The 14,710-nt window shown below is 42.5% G+C and overlaps 1 protein-coding gene across 1 annotated transcript; it reads right to left on the reverse strand.

The window, feature by feature from the left end:
* Nucleotides 1-1,555: 1,555 nt before the first annotated feature.
* LOC121569649 (gastrula zinc finger protein XlCGF57.1) lies at nucleotides 1,556-5,162 on the reverse strand. The gene is made up of 2 exons (XM_041880785.2): nucleotides 4,778-5,162; nucleotides 1,556-3,599 (listed from the first exon to the last, which is right to left on the reverse strand). Exon 2 carries the CDS (start codon nucleotides 3,431-3,433, stop codon nucleotides 1,904-1,906), a length of 1,530 nt encoding a protein of 509 aa, XP_041736719.2. The 5' UTR covers nucleotides 3,434-3,599; nucleotides 4,778-5,162; the 3' UTR covers nucleotides 1,556-1,903.
* Between the last annotated feature and the right edge of the window lie 9,548 nt (nucleotides 5,163-14,710).

The following is a 14,710-nucleotide window of genomic DNA, read 5'->3' on the forward strand; positions in this document are numbered from 1 at the left end:
AAAATCTGCAGAGCTGGGAAGATTGTATCCCCCATATAAATAACATTCTATTGGTAGCAAGAATTTTGTATAATCATTTAAATTGAAATATTATAAGTTTTGAATCCGGCGTTGTTTTGCGTATCAGTTCATAAACACTATGCCATGGAAAATCTCTTCCCAACTATTTTGCAATCTATATGGGACGGCTGTCAATCCTTTGGTCCTTATATGAAACTGGTATACTTTTTTATTTATCACAATTTTCTTTAACCAATTATGTTCTTTAATGCAGGGCCGACAGACAAGTTCCTTACTTTTTCCCCCTTCCACTTTCCTCTTCCATTTTTGCAGTAATGCTGCAATTATTTGGCTGTCTCTCCTGTTTGTTTTGCAGCCCTAGCAGCTCCACAGTGGTAACTGTGATAAAGGTGGTGGTTGAGATGGTGAGGTGGTCACATGCCATATGGAGTCACACACCGAATGAGGTTTGTTCTCCCGAGTGGCGCAGTGGTCTAAGGCACTGCATCGCAGTGCTAGCTGTGCCACTAGAGATCCTGGTTCAAATCCAGGCTCTGTCGTAGCCGGCCGTGACTGGGGCGGCGCACAATTGGTCCAGGGTAGGAATGGCCGGCAGGGATGTAGCTCAGTTGGTAGAGCATGGCGTTTGCAATGCCAGGGTTGTGGGTTCGTTTCCCATGGGGGCCAGTAATAAATAAATAAAATGTATGCAGTCGCTCTGGATAAGAGCGTCTGCTAAATGAGTAAAATGTAGTCATGGCTAGGGTTAAATCAACTAATCAAGCTATTCTCTATCTCTACAACATGAATTCCATTCATTTTCAAGAGACAACCTGTTACATCTTAAAACATTAAGTGTGAGTTCTAGTGAATCTATTATAAAGGTATAATACTCAGGAAGCATGATAGATGTGCGTAAAAGTCCATTCAAATTCAGCCAGATATTAATGTGAACCTAACAACTATGTGCTGCTGGTGGTTGAAGGATTAAAAATGATCAAATGACATTGTCTGTGGTTACTGGTATCTTCATTCTGTAACTCTATAGTGCCATAGCACTAGTGTGCAATAATAAAGTGCATGTTATAACTAAGAACTGTAAAAACAACCATGAAATCACATACCTAGCAGGGAAGTGATGGTAATCACAATAAACATACAGGAGTGTGTGGGAGTCATCTTTTCTACAATGAAAATACTACAGTACCATTGTTTCTACATAACTTAATTTCCTATTACATACCCGGTAACTCCCAGTGGAAACATTACTGTAAAATACTGCTACAGGTATCTGTACTACTTTCTCGGATCTGTACACTTTTATAATTTTACATTTACATCATTTAGCAGACGCTCTTATCCAGAGCAACTTACAAATTGGTGCATTCAACTATACAAGCATAGTGCCGATACAGTAGTGTGCAATTGCGGTACAACATTCAGGGTGCAACATTCAGTCTTAACTTGTTACCAATGTTCTAGTAAAGAGATTAATTTGCCCCTCTGGTATACAAGATCATACTTCAGGCGCAAACAAAAGGAAGGAGAGATTGTGTTGCATTAGTTTCTTTAATAATGAATTCCAGTACATGGTTTAGGAATTACATGTTATCAATATGGGTGTACACAATGAGTGATTTTTCTGGAGGAAAGAAACTGGAATGGCACTCACTACAACACAGATCAGACAAGATACAAAGTTTTCTATAAGTCCCTCAGTAACTTCACTGATCCCAACATACAGACATTTGCATAATAGCAAATCAGTCAAATTGACCCCCAAAGAACATAACGCAAAAAGCACAAAAGGTATGAAAAACGTAAGAAAAGTGTAAGGAAAAACATATTTATATATAGTATTTATATAAAAAAAGGAATAATACTTTGAAGAGGTTAAAGGTATTTAGCTACTATCAGTACTGCGGCTGCTGCTGCCGCCACTGCTGCTGGAGCTGCTGCTCATGTCTGATCTCTCTCTTTTGTGAATTTGCTCATGTGCTTTGAGATGGCCTGACTGGCTGAAGTTCTTCCCACACTGGAGGCAGGCGAAAGGTCGCTCCCCAGTGTGGATTTGCTGGTGTGCTTTAAGATGTCCCAAACGGCCAAAGCTCTTACCACACTGTGTGCAGCCGAATGGCCTCACCCCGGAATGTATCTTCTCGTGCGTTTTGAGGACCCCCGAGTTGCTGAATGTCTTCCCGCACTGAGAGCAGCTGTACGGTTTCTCGCCGGTGTGAATCTGCAGGTGGTTGTGGTAGCTCATTTCCTTGGTGAAGCTCTTCCCGCAGTGTTGGCAGCAGAAAGGCCTCTCTCCGGTGTGGCTTAGCTGGTGGGCTTTGAGCTCCTTGGACTGCCCAAAGCTCTTCCCACACTGAAGGCAACAGAAGGGCTTCTCGCCAGTGTGTAGACGCTGGTGTGAGCGGAGGTCATCTGCTTTGGTGAAGCCCTTGGGGCAGTGGGCACAGATGTAGGGTTTCTGACCCGTGTGGATGAGCTGGTGCCTCTTCAGGTTCCCTGCCTGGCCGAAGCTCTTGCCGCACTGCGAGCAGGTATACGGCCTCTCTCCTGTGTGAATGCGCTGGTGTGTTTTGAGGTTCCCCAGAGTGCTGAAATTCTTCCCACACTGGGTGCAAGAGAAAGGCTTCTCACCACTGAGGTTACGAGGTTTGCGTGGGGTTGTGCTATGCCCTTTCGTGCTTGTGTGGCCTGAACCTTTGCCAGCCTGGGCGGACTGCAGCTCGTAGAGGCCTCCTGCGCCAGGGAACTCATTGTCTAGCCTATGGCCTTCCATGACCCCGTCATGGCTGAGCTTGTTTAGCTCGGTCCGCAGCTCGGCCATGTGGATGGACTCGAGGCTCATCTCTGTCTTGATGTGGCTGGACATCAGGTTGGGCTCGTACTCCGTCTTCATGGCCCCGAGCTCAGTGGTGTAATAACACTGCAGGTCGGCGTGCTGCTCCGACTTGATGTAGTCCAGGCTGTCAGACACGTGGGTGATATAGTCAAACACCAGGCTGGGCTCGTAGTGAGACTTCATAGAATACGAGTCGCTCTCGTACTCGGAGCTGTGGAAGCAGTGGAGGCTGTGGACGTGGTGCTCAGACTTGATGTAGTCCAGCCCACTGATCTCCATCTTGATCTGTTCGTGGCCCAGCTCCGCCGTGCTCAGCGGCTGGATCTCTGACAGGTCCACAGTGCGGATGGGGTCCAGGTCGTCTGCGGGCTCAGTCTTCACGCAGGGCAGCATGACCATGGGCTCTGCGATCTCTGCCGCCAGCGTGCCGAGCGTGGGCGTGCTACAGTCGGACGAGAGCAGGTGGAGGGTTGGCGAGGTGCACTCAGGCCGAAGTAGATCCAGCGGCGGCGAGACACACTCTGATGCATGCAGCGTGTCGAGTCCTAGCGTGATGCACTCTGTCTCTAACTCTGCCATGGCTGCAGAGTCCTTATGCACCCGTCTCCAGTTAGTCCCGTAATGGATCAGAGAATAGTACTACTTTGCCCTGAAAAGAGCCTTGGTCCACTTGAGTGTCCCTCTGACAGTACAGCTTGTTGTGATGCCAAGCCTTCGTTAGGAGCAACACCTATCTTTGAAGCCCCTGGAATGAAAGAAGACAAGGGATATGAGATAATTCCGTTTAAAAAATGTAACCTATTGTCTTTTAATGGCCTAAATTCAATTAGAATATAGAAGAGGTAATGTAACTGGTAGGCCTCGATGAGAAAGTAATACAAAATAAAACCGATCTGTCAACTCATAACATGGCTTATAATTACACAAATAAAACAAGCTCACAGAATTCTAAAAAGATAACTACACATTGCTACAAAGTCTCACACAATAACTAGTGACAAGCAAGCTATATGTATGAGAAACACACAGATGTGCAATGACAATAGAGATGTGCAAACTTCGAGAACTGTGTTTGTATTTTGACTGTACTGACATTCTAGAAAAATGAAGTAGGCCTTATCTTGAAAAGTTGTAATAATGGCTGGCGAGAATAAACGTCCTGAAATAGTTTTGGCTACTTCTAACTTCACGCTCATCAATTCGATGACTATACAATAACTCGCCTTGAAATCGAAATATTACATGCTACCTAAATTAATGCCTTTAATGTAAGCTTCAACATGAGTGTTCATGCATTACCTGCATGTTCTGACCAGCTAGGTAGCATGCCAAACCCGCCACGCACATCATGCACTAGTTGGCTGCAAGAATCTGGCGGTGATTTTTATTTTTTTCACCCAGTTGGTTGAGGATGGCTATAAGCAAGCTATTGGGTGACATATGAAGCGATTACAACCAGCAATAACTTTTCGGAGGGAGGATTTTTTTCACCGGTCAACTCTTTACATAATTTATAAAAGGAATATTTCAGTTTACCAGCGGACTACTATCATACAAAGACAGGGCAAAATGCCATTTCTAGCTAGCTAGTTAGCCAGTGGCCATCTTGTTTATCGCTAACGTCGATGCTGCGAGTTAGCTTTACAGATGCGCCTAGCTAGCTCGATGACATGTAGCTATGAAGGAAAGAAAGTGAGACTGCTATACTGTACTGTTACTACCTACTACTTTTTTTATTCACTTTGAGCGTGCATTCTGAACCCTTGCAGGTAGTACTACGCAAGTGTCGTTAAACTAAATAAATTGTGTCGAATTACGAAACCTGTGCTGGGCCATGACATTAACACACTAGCATATGAGAAAGAGGTGGAAAAAGAAGGAAATCAGTGTAAAAAAAAAAAACAGCAAGCTAGCAATAGCTACCTGCGGTTTCTCCGATTCATGGCTTTTTTAGCCTTCGGCTCGCCGTCGCCACAGTTGCTTGGCTTCAAACTAAACCGGACCCGCCACGTCCACCTCGACCGAGCAACCCTGCAGCCTCCGTATTGCTTTCTCTCCTTTATTTTCCTTACTCCCTCTCTCCTCTCCTCCCTCTCTCGCTCTCTCTCATTGACTAATTCTGCTTCGTTTTCACTCCCTTGTCGTTTTTCCGCGATGTTTCTGCTGTGCACTTCCGTCGTCTGATATAAATGCGCGCGCAGCATGCATTCATCTCGCGTCATATCAAATCAGAGGCACTCGAAACATTGTATCATTCTCTCCACTGATCTATGGACTCCCCTAATAAATGTAGTTGTAAATCAATCAGAGTATTGTCAAAGACCAGACACCCCGCCCTGTAGAGACCACTCTTGTAAATCGTCCAGGCTACATCATAGGCCAGTCTAGTGCGTGCAAAAACATCATTACAGACATAAAGCCAGTAACTGAACTAAAAAGGAACGTCTTTGATTTTACTTTCCAATAACGTATACATAACATATTTTAACTATTAATGTAACTTCACATAAACTCAAAGTATACCAGTTGTTCAATAGTGTCTAACTTGCACTTTTTGTCGCAGTATTTCTCTCTATTTCTACTTCTCTCCACTATTTATTGTAAAATTAAATGTTCACTCTCCAGATGTATATACCCATGGTAAATAAAATCAACACATGACCAAATGTTTACATTACATAGACATATTAGAGTTTGTACTAATAACTGGGTCCCTGATTTGAGGCAGAATCTGATGCACCTTTTTCTTGTTTGAGCACCTGGACCAGCCTTAAATGTCTACACACATCCCTGCTGAGAAGACAAACACAAAGACCCCACTGACGCCAGGTACTCTAAAATCACGAGACTCAGTCATGAGGCACCTTTCATGAGTTTAACCTGCTTGGCTTATATTGGCAATATAGGGTGCACAACCAATCAATGACATTACCTGATCAATTACTGTAAGTGCCAGGGAGAAAAGAAGGACCAGCAGGACTGTGGCCCTCGAGGATTGCAGTTGTGCACTTCTAATTTAAATATATGTAAATAATATGTTTCTCTGTATCCTGACCTGACATATAGCAACACTTGATATAGCCTACAGTAAAATAGTCTGCTGCCATGAGACAACGCAGAATGAGAGAAACTATCACTTTAACAAAATATAAATGTTCAATACAGTATTGTACCATGGCATGATTTAAAGCAGTGATTCTCAACTGGTGGGTTGTGACCCAAATTTGGGTCGCAGGAGGTTTCAAATGGGACTTGGGTGTCTGAGTCAAAAAAAACATAAAATATATATATATATATATACACTACTGGTCAAAAGTTTTAGAACACCTACTCATTCAAGTGTTTTCTTTATTTGTACTATTTTCTACACTGTAGAATAATAGTGAAGACATCAAAACTATGAAATAACACATATGGAATCATGTAGTAACCAAAAAAGTGTTAAACAAATCAAAGTATATTTTATATTTGAGATTCTTCAAATAGCCACCCTTTGCCTTGATGACAGCTTTGTATACTCTTGGCATTCTTTCAACCAGCTTCACCTGTAATGCTTTTCCCACATATGCTGAGCACTTGTTGGCTGCTTTTCCTTCACTCTGCCTTCCGACTCATTCCAAACCATCTCAATTTGGTTGAGGTCGGGTGATTGTGGAGGCCAGGTCATCTGATGCAGCACTCCATCACTCTCCTTCTTGGTAAAATAGCCCTTACACCGCCTGGAGGTGTGTTGGCTCAAAAATAAATGATAGTCCCACTAAGCCCAAACCAGATGGGATGGCGTATCGCTGCAGAATGCTGTGATAGCCATGCTGGTTAAGTGTGCCTTGAATTCTAAGTACATCACCGACAGTGTCACCAGCAAAGCACCCCCACACCATCACACCTCCTCCTCCATGCTTTACGGTGGGAAATACACATGCGGAGATCATCCGTTCACCCACACCGTGTCTCACAAAGATACAGCGGTTGGAACCAAAAATCCAATTTGGACTCCAGACCAAAGGACACATTTCCACCGGTCTAATGTCCATTGCTTGTGTTTCTTGGCCCAAGCAAGTCTCTTCTTATTATTGGTGTCCTTTAGTAGTGTTTTGTTTGCAGCAATTCGACCATGAAGGCCTGATTCACACAGTCTCCTCTGAACAGTTGATGTTGAGATGTGTCGGTTACTTGAACTCTGTGAAGTATTTATTTGGGCTGCAATTTCTGAGGCTGGTAACTCTAATGAACTTGTCCGCTGCAGCAGAGGTAACTCTGGGTCTTCCATTCATGTGGCGGTCCTCATAAGAGCCAGTTTCATTATAGCGCTTGATAGTTTTTGCGACTGCACTTGAAGAAACTTGAAGTGTTCCATATTGACGGACGTTCATGTCTTAAAGTAATGATGGACTGTCATTTCTCTTTGCTTATTTGAGCTGTTCTTGACATAATATGGACTTGGTCTTTTTTCCAAATAGAGATATCATGATTCCATATGTGTTATTTCATAGTTTTGATGTCTTCACTATTATTCTACAATGTAGAAAATAGTAAAAATAAAGAAAAACCCTTGAATGAGTAGGTGTTCTAAAACTTTTGACCGGTAGTGTATACATTTTTTTTAATGAAAAACATTCCAGTCTGAACATAAACGACTTAAACCAGGTAGAAAGTGTGTAGAAATTGTAATGAATTTGCATTTTTAAATAATTTAATCTGTGAACAATTTTTCTTCAATCACAGTATTTTAAATATAGAGCTATTAGTAGCACTATTTTGGTTGATTTTGTGGTCTCAAACCAGTGAATCTATTATTATTCTTCATCCAGCATATGGGCAAAATGTAATTATTGACAATGAAAGAGGTGGGCATGTTGTTCCCTTGTCATTTAAGTGCTACATTTACATCAATATGGCATTAAACATAGTTTTCCAGATTGTATTTTGGTGATTCTTTTTCGAAATGCGAATATTGAGACAACCTGCTTGAGAACCACTGATTTAAAGGGATAGTCTACTCAAAATACAACAATAACATGATTTTCCACTTACCTTGGCTGTTATTGAGTCACCAAGACAGTTTTTGTACATACAGTGCATTCAGACTTTTTCCACATTTTGTTAAGTTACAACCTTATTCTAAAATGGATTAAATAAAACATGATCCTCATCAATCTACACACAATACCCAATAATAATATATTTTTTTTTGGGGGGGAATGGATCTTATTTACATAAGTATTCAGACCCTTTGATATGAGACTCGAAATTGAGCTCAGGTGCATCCTGTTTCCATGAGAAACATCCAGACCATGAGAAACAAGATTCTCTGGTCTGATGAAACCAAGATTGAACTCATTGTCCTGAATGCCAAGTGTCACGTCTGGAGGAAACCTGGCACCATCCCTACGGTGAAGCATGGTGTTGGCAGCATCATGCTGTGGGGATGTTTTTCAGCGGCAGGGACTGGGAAACTAGTCAGGATCGAGGGAAAGATGAACAGAGCAAAGTACAGAGAGATCCTTGACGAAAACCTGCTCCAGAGCGCTCTGGACCTCAGACTAGGGCGAAGGTTCACCTTCCAACAGGACAACGACTCTCAGCACACAGCCAAGACAACGCAGGAGTGGCTTCGGGACAAGTCTCTGAATGTCCTTGAGTGGCCCAGCCAGAGCCCTGACTTGAACCCGATCGAACATCTCTGGAGAGACCTGAAAATATCTGTGCAGCGACGCTCCCCATCCAACCTGACAGAGCTTCAGAGGATCTGCAGAGAAGAATGGGAGAAACACCCCAAATACAGGTGTGCCAAGCTTGTAGCGACAAACCTAAGAAGACTCGAGGCTGTAATTGCTGCCAAAGGTGCTTCAACAAAGTACTGAGTAAAGGGTCTGAATACTTATGTAAATGTTACATTTCTGTTTTTTATTCGTAAGAAATTTGCTAAAATTTCTAAAAACCTGTTTTGGCTTTGTCATTATGGGGTTTTGTGTGTAGATTGATGAGGGGAGAATTTTTTTTTTACCTACAATTTAGAATAAGGTTGTAACGTAAAAATATATGGAAAAAGTAAAGTGGTCTGAATACTTTCCGAATGCACTGTACCAGTGGCGGTCAGTGCCGTTTCAGATGAGGGAGGACAAATCTTTTTTCATGAGTATGACCTTATTTCTATTACAGCATATTGAATGACTCTCATTCATATTCCATTCACCCAGTTAAATGTAACAGCGTTAGATTTAGGCTACTACATGATACTCGAATTTCCCCTATACCCATCATGAGGTTGCTACAACCTAGCCTATGAGTGAAAGTTTACAATGTAGGTGCACATAGGTCGAGAGACAAACATGATGTGACAGACAGTGACACATGGACAGACAGTGACATTCAATACCGCCTTGCACGCTCTTGCCTGCATCTAGCTGATAGTGGGTGTAATCATTAGTCCAACAGTTGCAAATGAGTTTCTATTGGACAAATTCAGGTATGTTTATCCACGTTTTGTTTCCAGACAGGAAGCGATGGGACGGAGTTTGCCCAAATAGAGCAGATTTCTATTTTCTCTGCCTCAGCTGTGCGGCTTTCACATGCACGAGGACCGCTGAACGCTCCTCCTGGATAGAATTCCGCCCCCCGCCTAGCTCCATTGAAATGTAATGCTAACTCTGCTGCCGCTTCCTGTCTAAACACAATACCAGAATATTACTTGATTTTCAGGTTTACCTTCAGATGTATGAGGAAAATTGTCTCTCATCCCACATTTAGATAGTAGTTACTCACCAAATTACTTGGAAATTACTCTGAATAACAAGAGAAAATTAAATAAATCTAATTGGATTACATCCAAGTTTCAATTATCTTTTGGGAATACTTTACCGCCCCATGGCAAAATGAATAGAATTGTATGAAATTAGTTATAAAATTGCAAAATCTTCTCTCCGCCCCATGGCAAAAATGTGAGAAATTGCAGCAAACTTGCTTTAAAACTGCAACATTTTCTCTCCGCTGTCAACAGAGGGGCTGCTAAAATGTTTTGCTCACAAGGTGGGAGGCCCAACAAAATTTCACCCCAAAAGCTAGGGCCGGTTCTGACTGTATGTGTCGATATGGATGTGGATATACAGACGGTGAACCACTGCGGCCCCTCATGATGAGTTCAGATATTTTGTGGCCTCCACCCCCATCAAAGTTGCCCATCCCTGACCTAAATAATAAGGATAAACAATACAAAACCAAAAAGGTTGATTGTTGTTAACATTTATTCATTTATTTTTCTTACACTAAATAGCACTTGTTATTTTCTAATATGTATAACACAATGTCACATTGCCTACATAATTATATTATCTTGGCAGAGTTGACTTGGCATGAATGGCATTTCAGAAGTTCTCTCTTGTTTTTAAGAAAACCAGAAACCAAACTACTCTACAATTTGGCAAAATCTAGCTTCAGAGTGCCAAATTATAAAGGGAATACAGATGTAGGATCTTCATTTGATCACCCTGTTGCAGGAGAACTTTCTTGCAATGCAGGACATTTAAAACTTTATTTGAGGTGTAATAAGTATTCTGAAGTTTGTAATTTCCACTTAGAAATTTCAGACTTGATTTTCCCTTACAGAAAATGTCTCAACCCCTACACAAATTTCCATTAATTATAATCCACATAATAATTCACATTTCCTGCTGTAGCAAACTGGCTCAAATTAATATCCTACATCTGTATGTCATACAATCGATCACATCTTATCAGAATATAATTGAGTGAAGAACTAAAACTAGAACAATTGAACAATGTCACAAATGGAACATAAAATAAATAAAATCTGCACATGTTCCCTGGATTACAAACATAATTCTACCACTTCTAAGAAATAAAACATACAACCAAAATCATGAATTCTAAAAACACAAAAGATGTCTACTCCCTTTAATTCCCTCTTTCAAATGTTGCATCACAATTCATTTGAAGTCCCTTCTTTAATCATTTTGCACCTCCTCCTTCATGTTTGGTTCAAATGAGGATGAGGAGGCGTTTACTCAGTTCATATTACTTCTAAAAGGGAACGACTCAACCACTTTTCAGGAAATAGCCAAATAGCCTAAATAAATGTGTCTAGAACTGGACACACAATATTTCTTTACCATCATGCAATGCTCGAGTGTATGCACTTCTTAATAATGACCTAAATCTTCAGTGTGCATGCTCTTAGTAGGTTAGAACTATATCCCTAATATATTCTCTGTTACGTGCATAAAGATAGAACACTAAATCTGACCAAATATAAAAACATATTAATAAGGCCGCCATCTTTCTGCACATCTTATCATATTGTAATTGTACGGTTATGCAATTGTAACAAATAGTTGGCTCTGTGACAAATGTGTATGAAATTAAATGTCCTATATTTTTGCAGTGAGCCATCTTTGTCAGGTAACTAATTACAATTAATTGTATGGTCCCATCAATGTTTGCAACCTTACATACAGGTAACTGCCAAAATAAAGAAAACACCAACATAAAGTGTCTTAATAGGGTGTTAGGCCACCACGACCCAGAACAGCTTCAATGCACCTTGGCATAGATTCTACAAGTGTCTGGAACTCTATCGGAGGGAAGAGACACCATTCTTCCATGATAAATAATTGTCCAATTGGATTGAGATCTGGTGACTGAGTCGGCCATGGCATACAGTTTACATAATTTTCATGCTCTTCAAACCATTCAGTGACCACTCGTGCCCTGTGGATGGGGGCATTGTCATCCTATGGGGGCATAGCTATGGTAGCCAAAATAATGGCCTGCCCAGCATTTTATACATGACCCTAAGCATGATTGGTTGTGAAATACCTGCTTTCAATATACAGTACCAGTCAAATGTTTGGACACACCTACTCATTCAAGGGTTTTTCTTTATTTTTTTACTATTTTCTACATTGTTGAATAATAGTGAAGACATCAAAACTATGAAATAACACATTAAATCATGTAGTAACCAAAAAAGTGTTAAACAAATCAAAATATATATTATATTTGAGATTCTTCAAAGTAGCCATCCTTTGCCTTCATGACAGCTTTGCACACTCTTGGCATTATTTCAACCAGCTTCATGAGGTTGTCACCTGGAATGCATTTCAATTAACAGGTGTGCCTTCTTAAAAGTTAATTTGTGGAATTTCTTTCTTTCTTAATGCGTTTGAGCCAATCAGTTGTGTTGTGACAAGGTAGGGGTGGTATACAGAAGATAGCCCTATTTTTGTAAAAGACCAAGTCCATATTATGGCAAGAACAGCTCAAGAAAGCAAAGAGAAACGACAGTGCATCCTTACTTTAAGACATGAAGGTCAGTCAATCCGGAAAATTTCAAGAACTTTAAAAGTTTCTTCAAGTGCAGTTGCAAAATATGAGATGGCGCCGGAGAAGATGGCTGCTGTTTTACAGCCCTCTAACCAATTGTACTATTATATGTGTTTTTTCGCGTTATTTGTAATTTATTCTGTACATAATGTTTCTCCCATCGTCTCTTATAACCAAAAAGAGCTTCTGGATATCAGGACAGCGATTACTCACCTCGTATTGGACGAAGATTTTTTCTTCAACGAGTCAGACGCGAAGGATATCCTACAGACACCTGACAAGGCCCAAATCCCTGTCATTCGCAGGAGAAAGAGACGGAGATATCGTGGACGTAGGTCGGGGTGCCTTGTAAGGATCCGACGGCGAGCGAGTAAACTGCCTCTTCCATCAAGCCTATTAGCCAATCTTCAATCATTTGAAAATAAATTAGATGACCTAAGATTACGGTTATCCTACCAACGGGACATTAAAAACTGTAATATCTTATGTTTCACAGAGTCGTGGCTGAACGACGAAATGGACAACATACAGCTAGCGGGCTATACGCTACATCGGCAGGATAGAACGGCTGACTCTGGTAAGACAAGGGGTGGCGGTCTGTGTATATTTGTAAACAACAGCTGGTGCACAAAATCAAATACTAAGGACGTCTCAAGGTTTTGCTCGCCTGAGGTAGAGTATCTTATGATAAGCTGTAGACCACACTATTTACCAAGAGAGTTTTCATCTATATTTTTCATAGCTGTCTATTTACCACCACAAGCCAATGCTGGCATTAAGATTGCACTCAATGAGCTGTATAAGGCCATAATTAAACAGGAAAACGCTCATCCAGAGGCAGCGCTCCTAGTGGCCGGGGACTTTAGACCACCTTTACTCCACACACAGAGATGCATACAAAGCTCTCCCTCGCCCTCCATTTGGCAAATCTGACCATAACTCTATCCTCCTGATTCCTGCTTATAAGCAAAAATTAAAGCGGGAAGCACCAGTGACTCGGTTAATACAAAAGTGGTCAGATGACGCAGATGCTAAGCTACAGGACTGTTTTGCTAGCACAGACTGGAACATGTTCCGGGATTCTTCAGATAGCATTGAGTCACTGGCTTCATCAATAAGTGCATCGATGACGTCGTCCCCACAGTGACCGTACGTACATACCCCAACCAGAAGCCATGGATTACAGGCAACATCCGCACTGAGCTAAAGGGTAGATCTGCCGCTTTCAAGGAGCGGGACTCTAACCCGGACGCTTATAAGAAATCCCGCTATGCCCTCCGACGAAGGACACTAAAGATAACCTGCCTAAATGACTACCGACCCATAGCACTGACGTCTGTATCCATGAAGTGCTTTGAAAGGCTGGTCATGGCTCACATCAACACCATTATCCCAGAAACCCTAGACCCACTCCAATTTGCATACCGCCCCAACAGATCCACAGATGATGCAATCTCTATTGCATTCCACACTGCCCTTTCCCACCTGGACAAGAGGAACACCAACGTGAGAATGCTATTCATTGACTACAGCTCAGCGTTCAACACCATAGTGCCCTCAAAGCTCATCACTAAGCTAAGGATCCTGGGACTAAACACCTCCCTCTGCAACTGGATCCTGGACTTCCTATCGGGCTGCCCCCAGGTGGTAAGGGTAGGTAACAACACATCTGCCACGCTGATCCTCAACACGGGGGCCCCTCAGGGGTGCGTGCTCAGTCCCCTCCTGTACTCCTGTTCACCTATGACTGCATGGCCAGGCACGACTCCAACACCATCATTAAGTTTGCCAACGACACAACAGTGGTAGGCCTGATCACCGACAATGATGAGACAGCCTATAGGGAGGAGGTCAGAGACCTGGCCGTGTGGTTCCAGGATAACAACCTCTCCCTCAACGTGACCAAGACAAAGGAGATGATTGTGGACTACATGAAAAAAAAGAGGACTGAGCACGGCCCCATTCTCATCGACGGGGCTGTAGTGGAACAGGTTGAGAGCTTTAAGTTCCTTGGTGTCCACATCACCAACGAACTATCATGGTCCAAACACACCAAGACAGCCGTGAAGAGGGCACGACAAAGCCTATTCCCCCTCAGGAGACTGAAAAGATTTGGCATGGGTCCTCAGATCCTCAAAAAGTTATACAGCTGCACCATCGAGAGCATCCTGACTGGTTGCATCACCGCCTGGTATGGCAACTGCTCTGCCTCCGACCGCAAGGCACTACAGAGGGTAGTGCGTACGGCCCAGTACATCACTGGGGCCAAGCTTCCTGACATCCAGGACCTCTATACCAGGCGGTGTCAGAGGAAGGCCCTCAAAATTGTCAAAGGCTCCAGCCACCCTAGTCATAGACTGTTCTCTCTGCTACCGCACGGCAAGCGGTACCGGAGTGCCAAGTCTAGGTCCAAAAGGCTTCTCAACAGCTTCTACCCCCAAGCCATAAGACTCCTGAACAGCTAATCATGGCTACCCGGACTATTCGCACTGCCCCCCCCACCCCCACCCCATC

Source organism: Coregonus clupeaformis, chromosome 7 (assembly GCF_020615455.1).
Source record: "Coregonus clupeaformis isolate EN_2021a chromosome 7, ASM2061545v1, whole genome shotgun sequence".
In the NCBI taxonomy this organism is placed as follows: domain Eukaryota; kingdom Metazoa; phylum Chordata; class Actinopteri; order Salmoniformes; family Salmonidae; genus Coregonus; species Coregonus clupeaformis.

Coding starts and splice junctions, on each gene's coding strand:
- LOC121569649 (XM_041880785.2), bottom strand. CDS start 3,433: ATGGCAGAGTTAGAGACAGAGTGCATCACGCTAGGACTCGACACGCTG.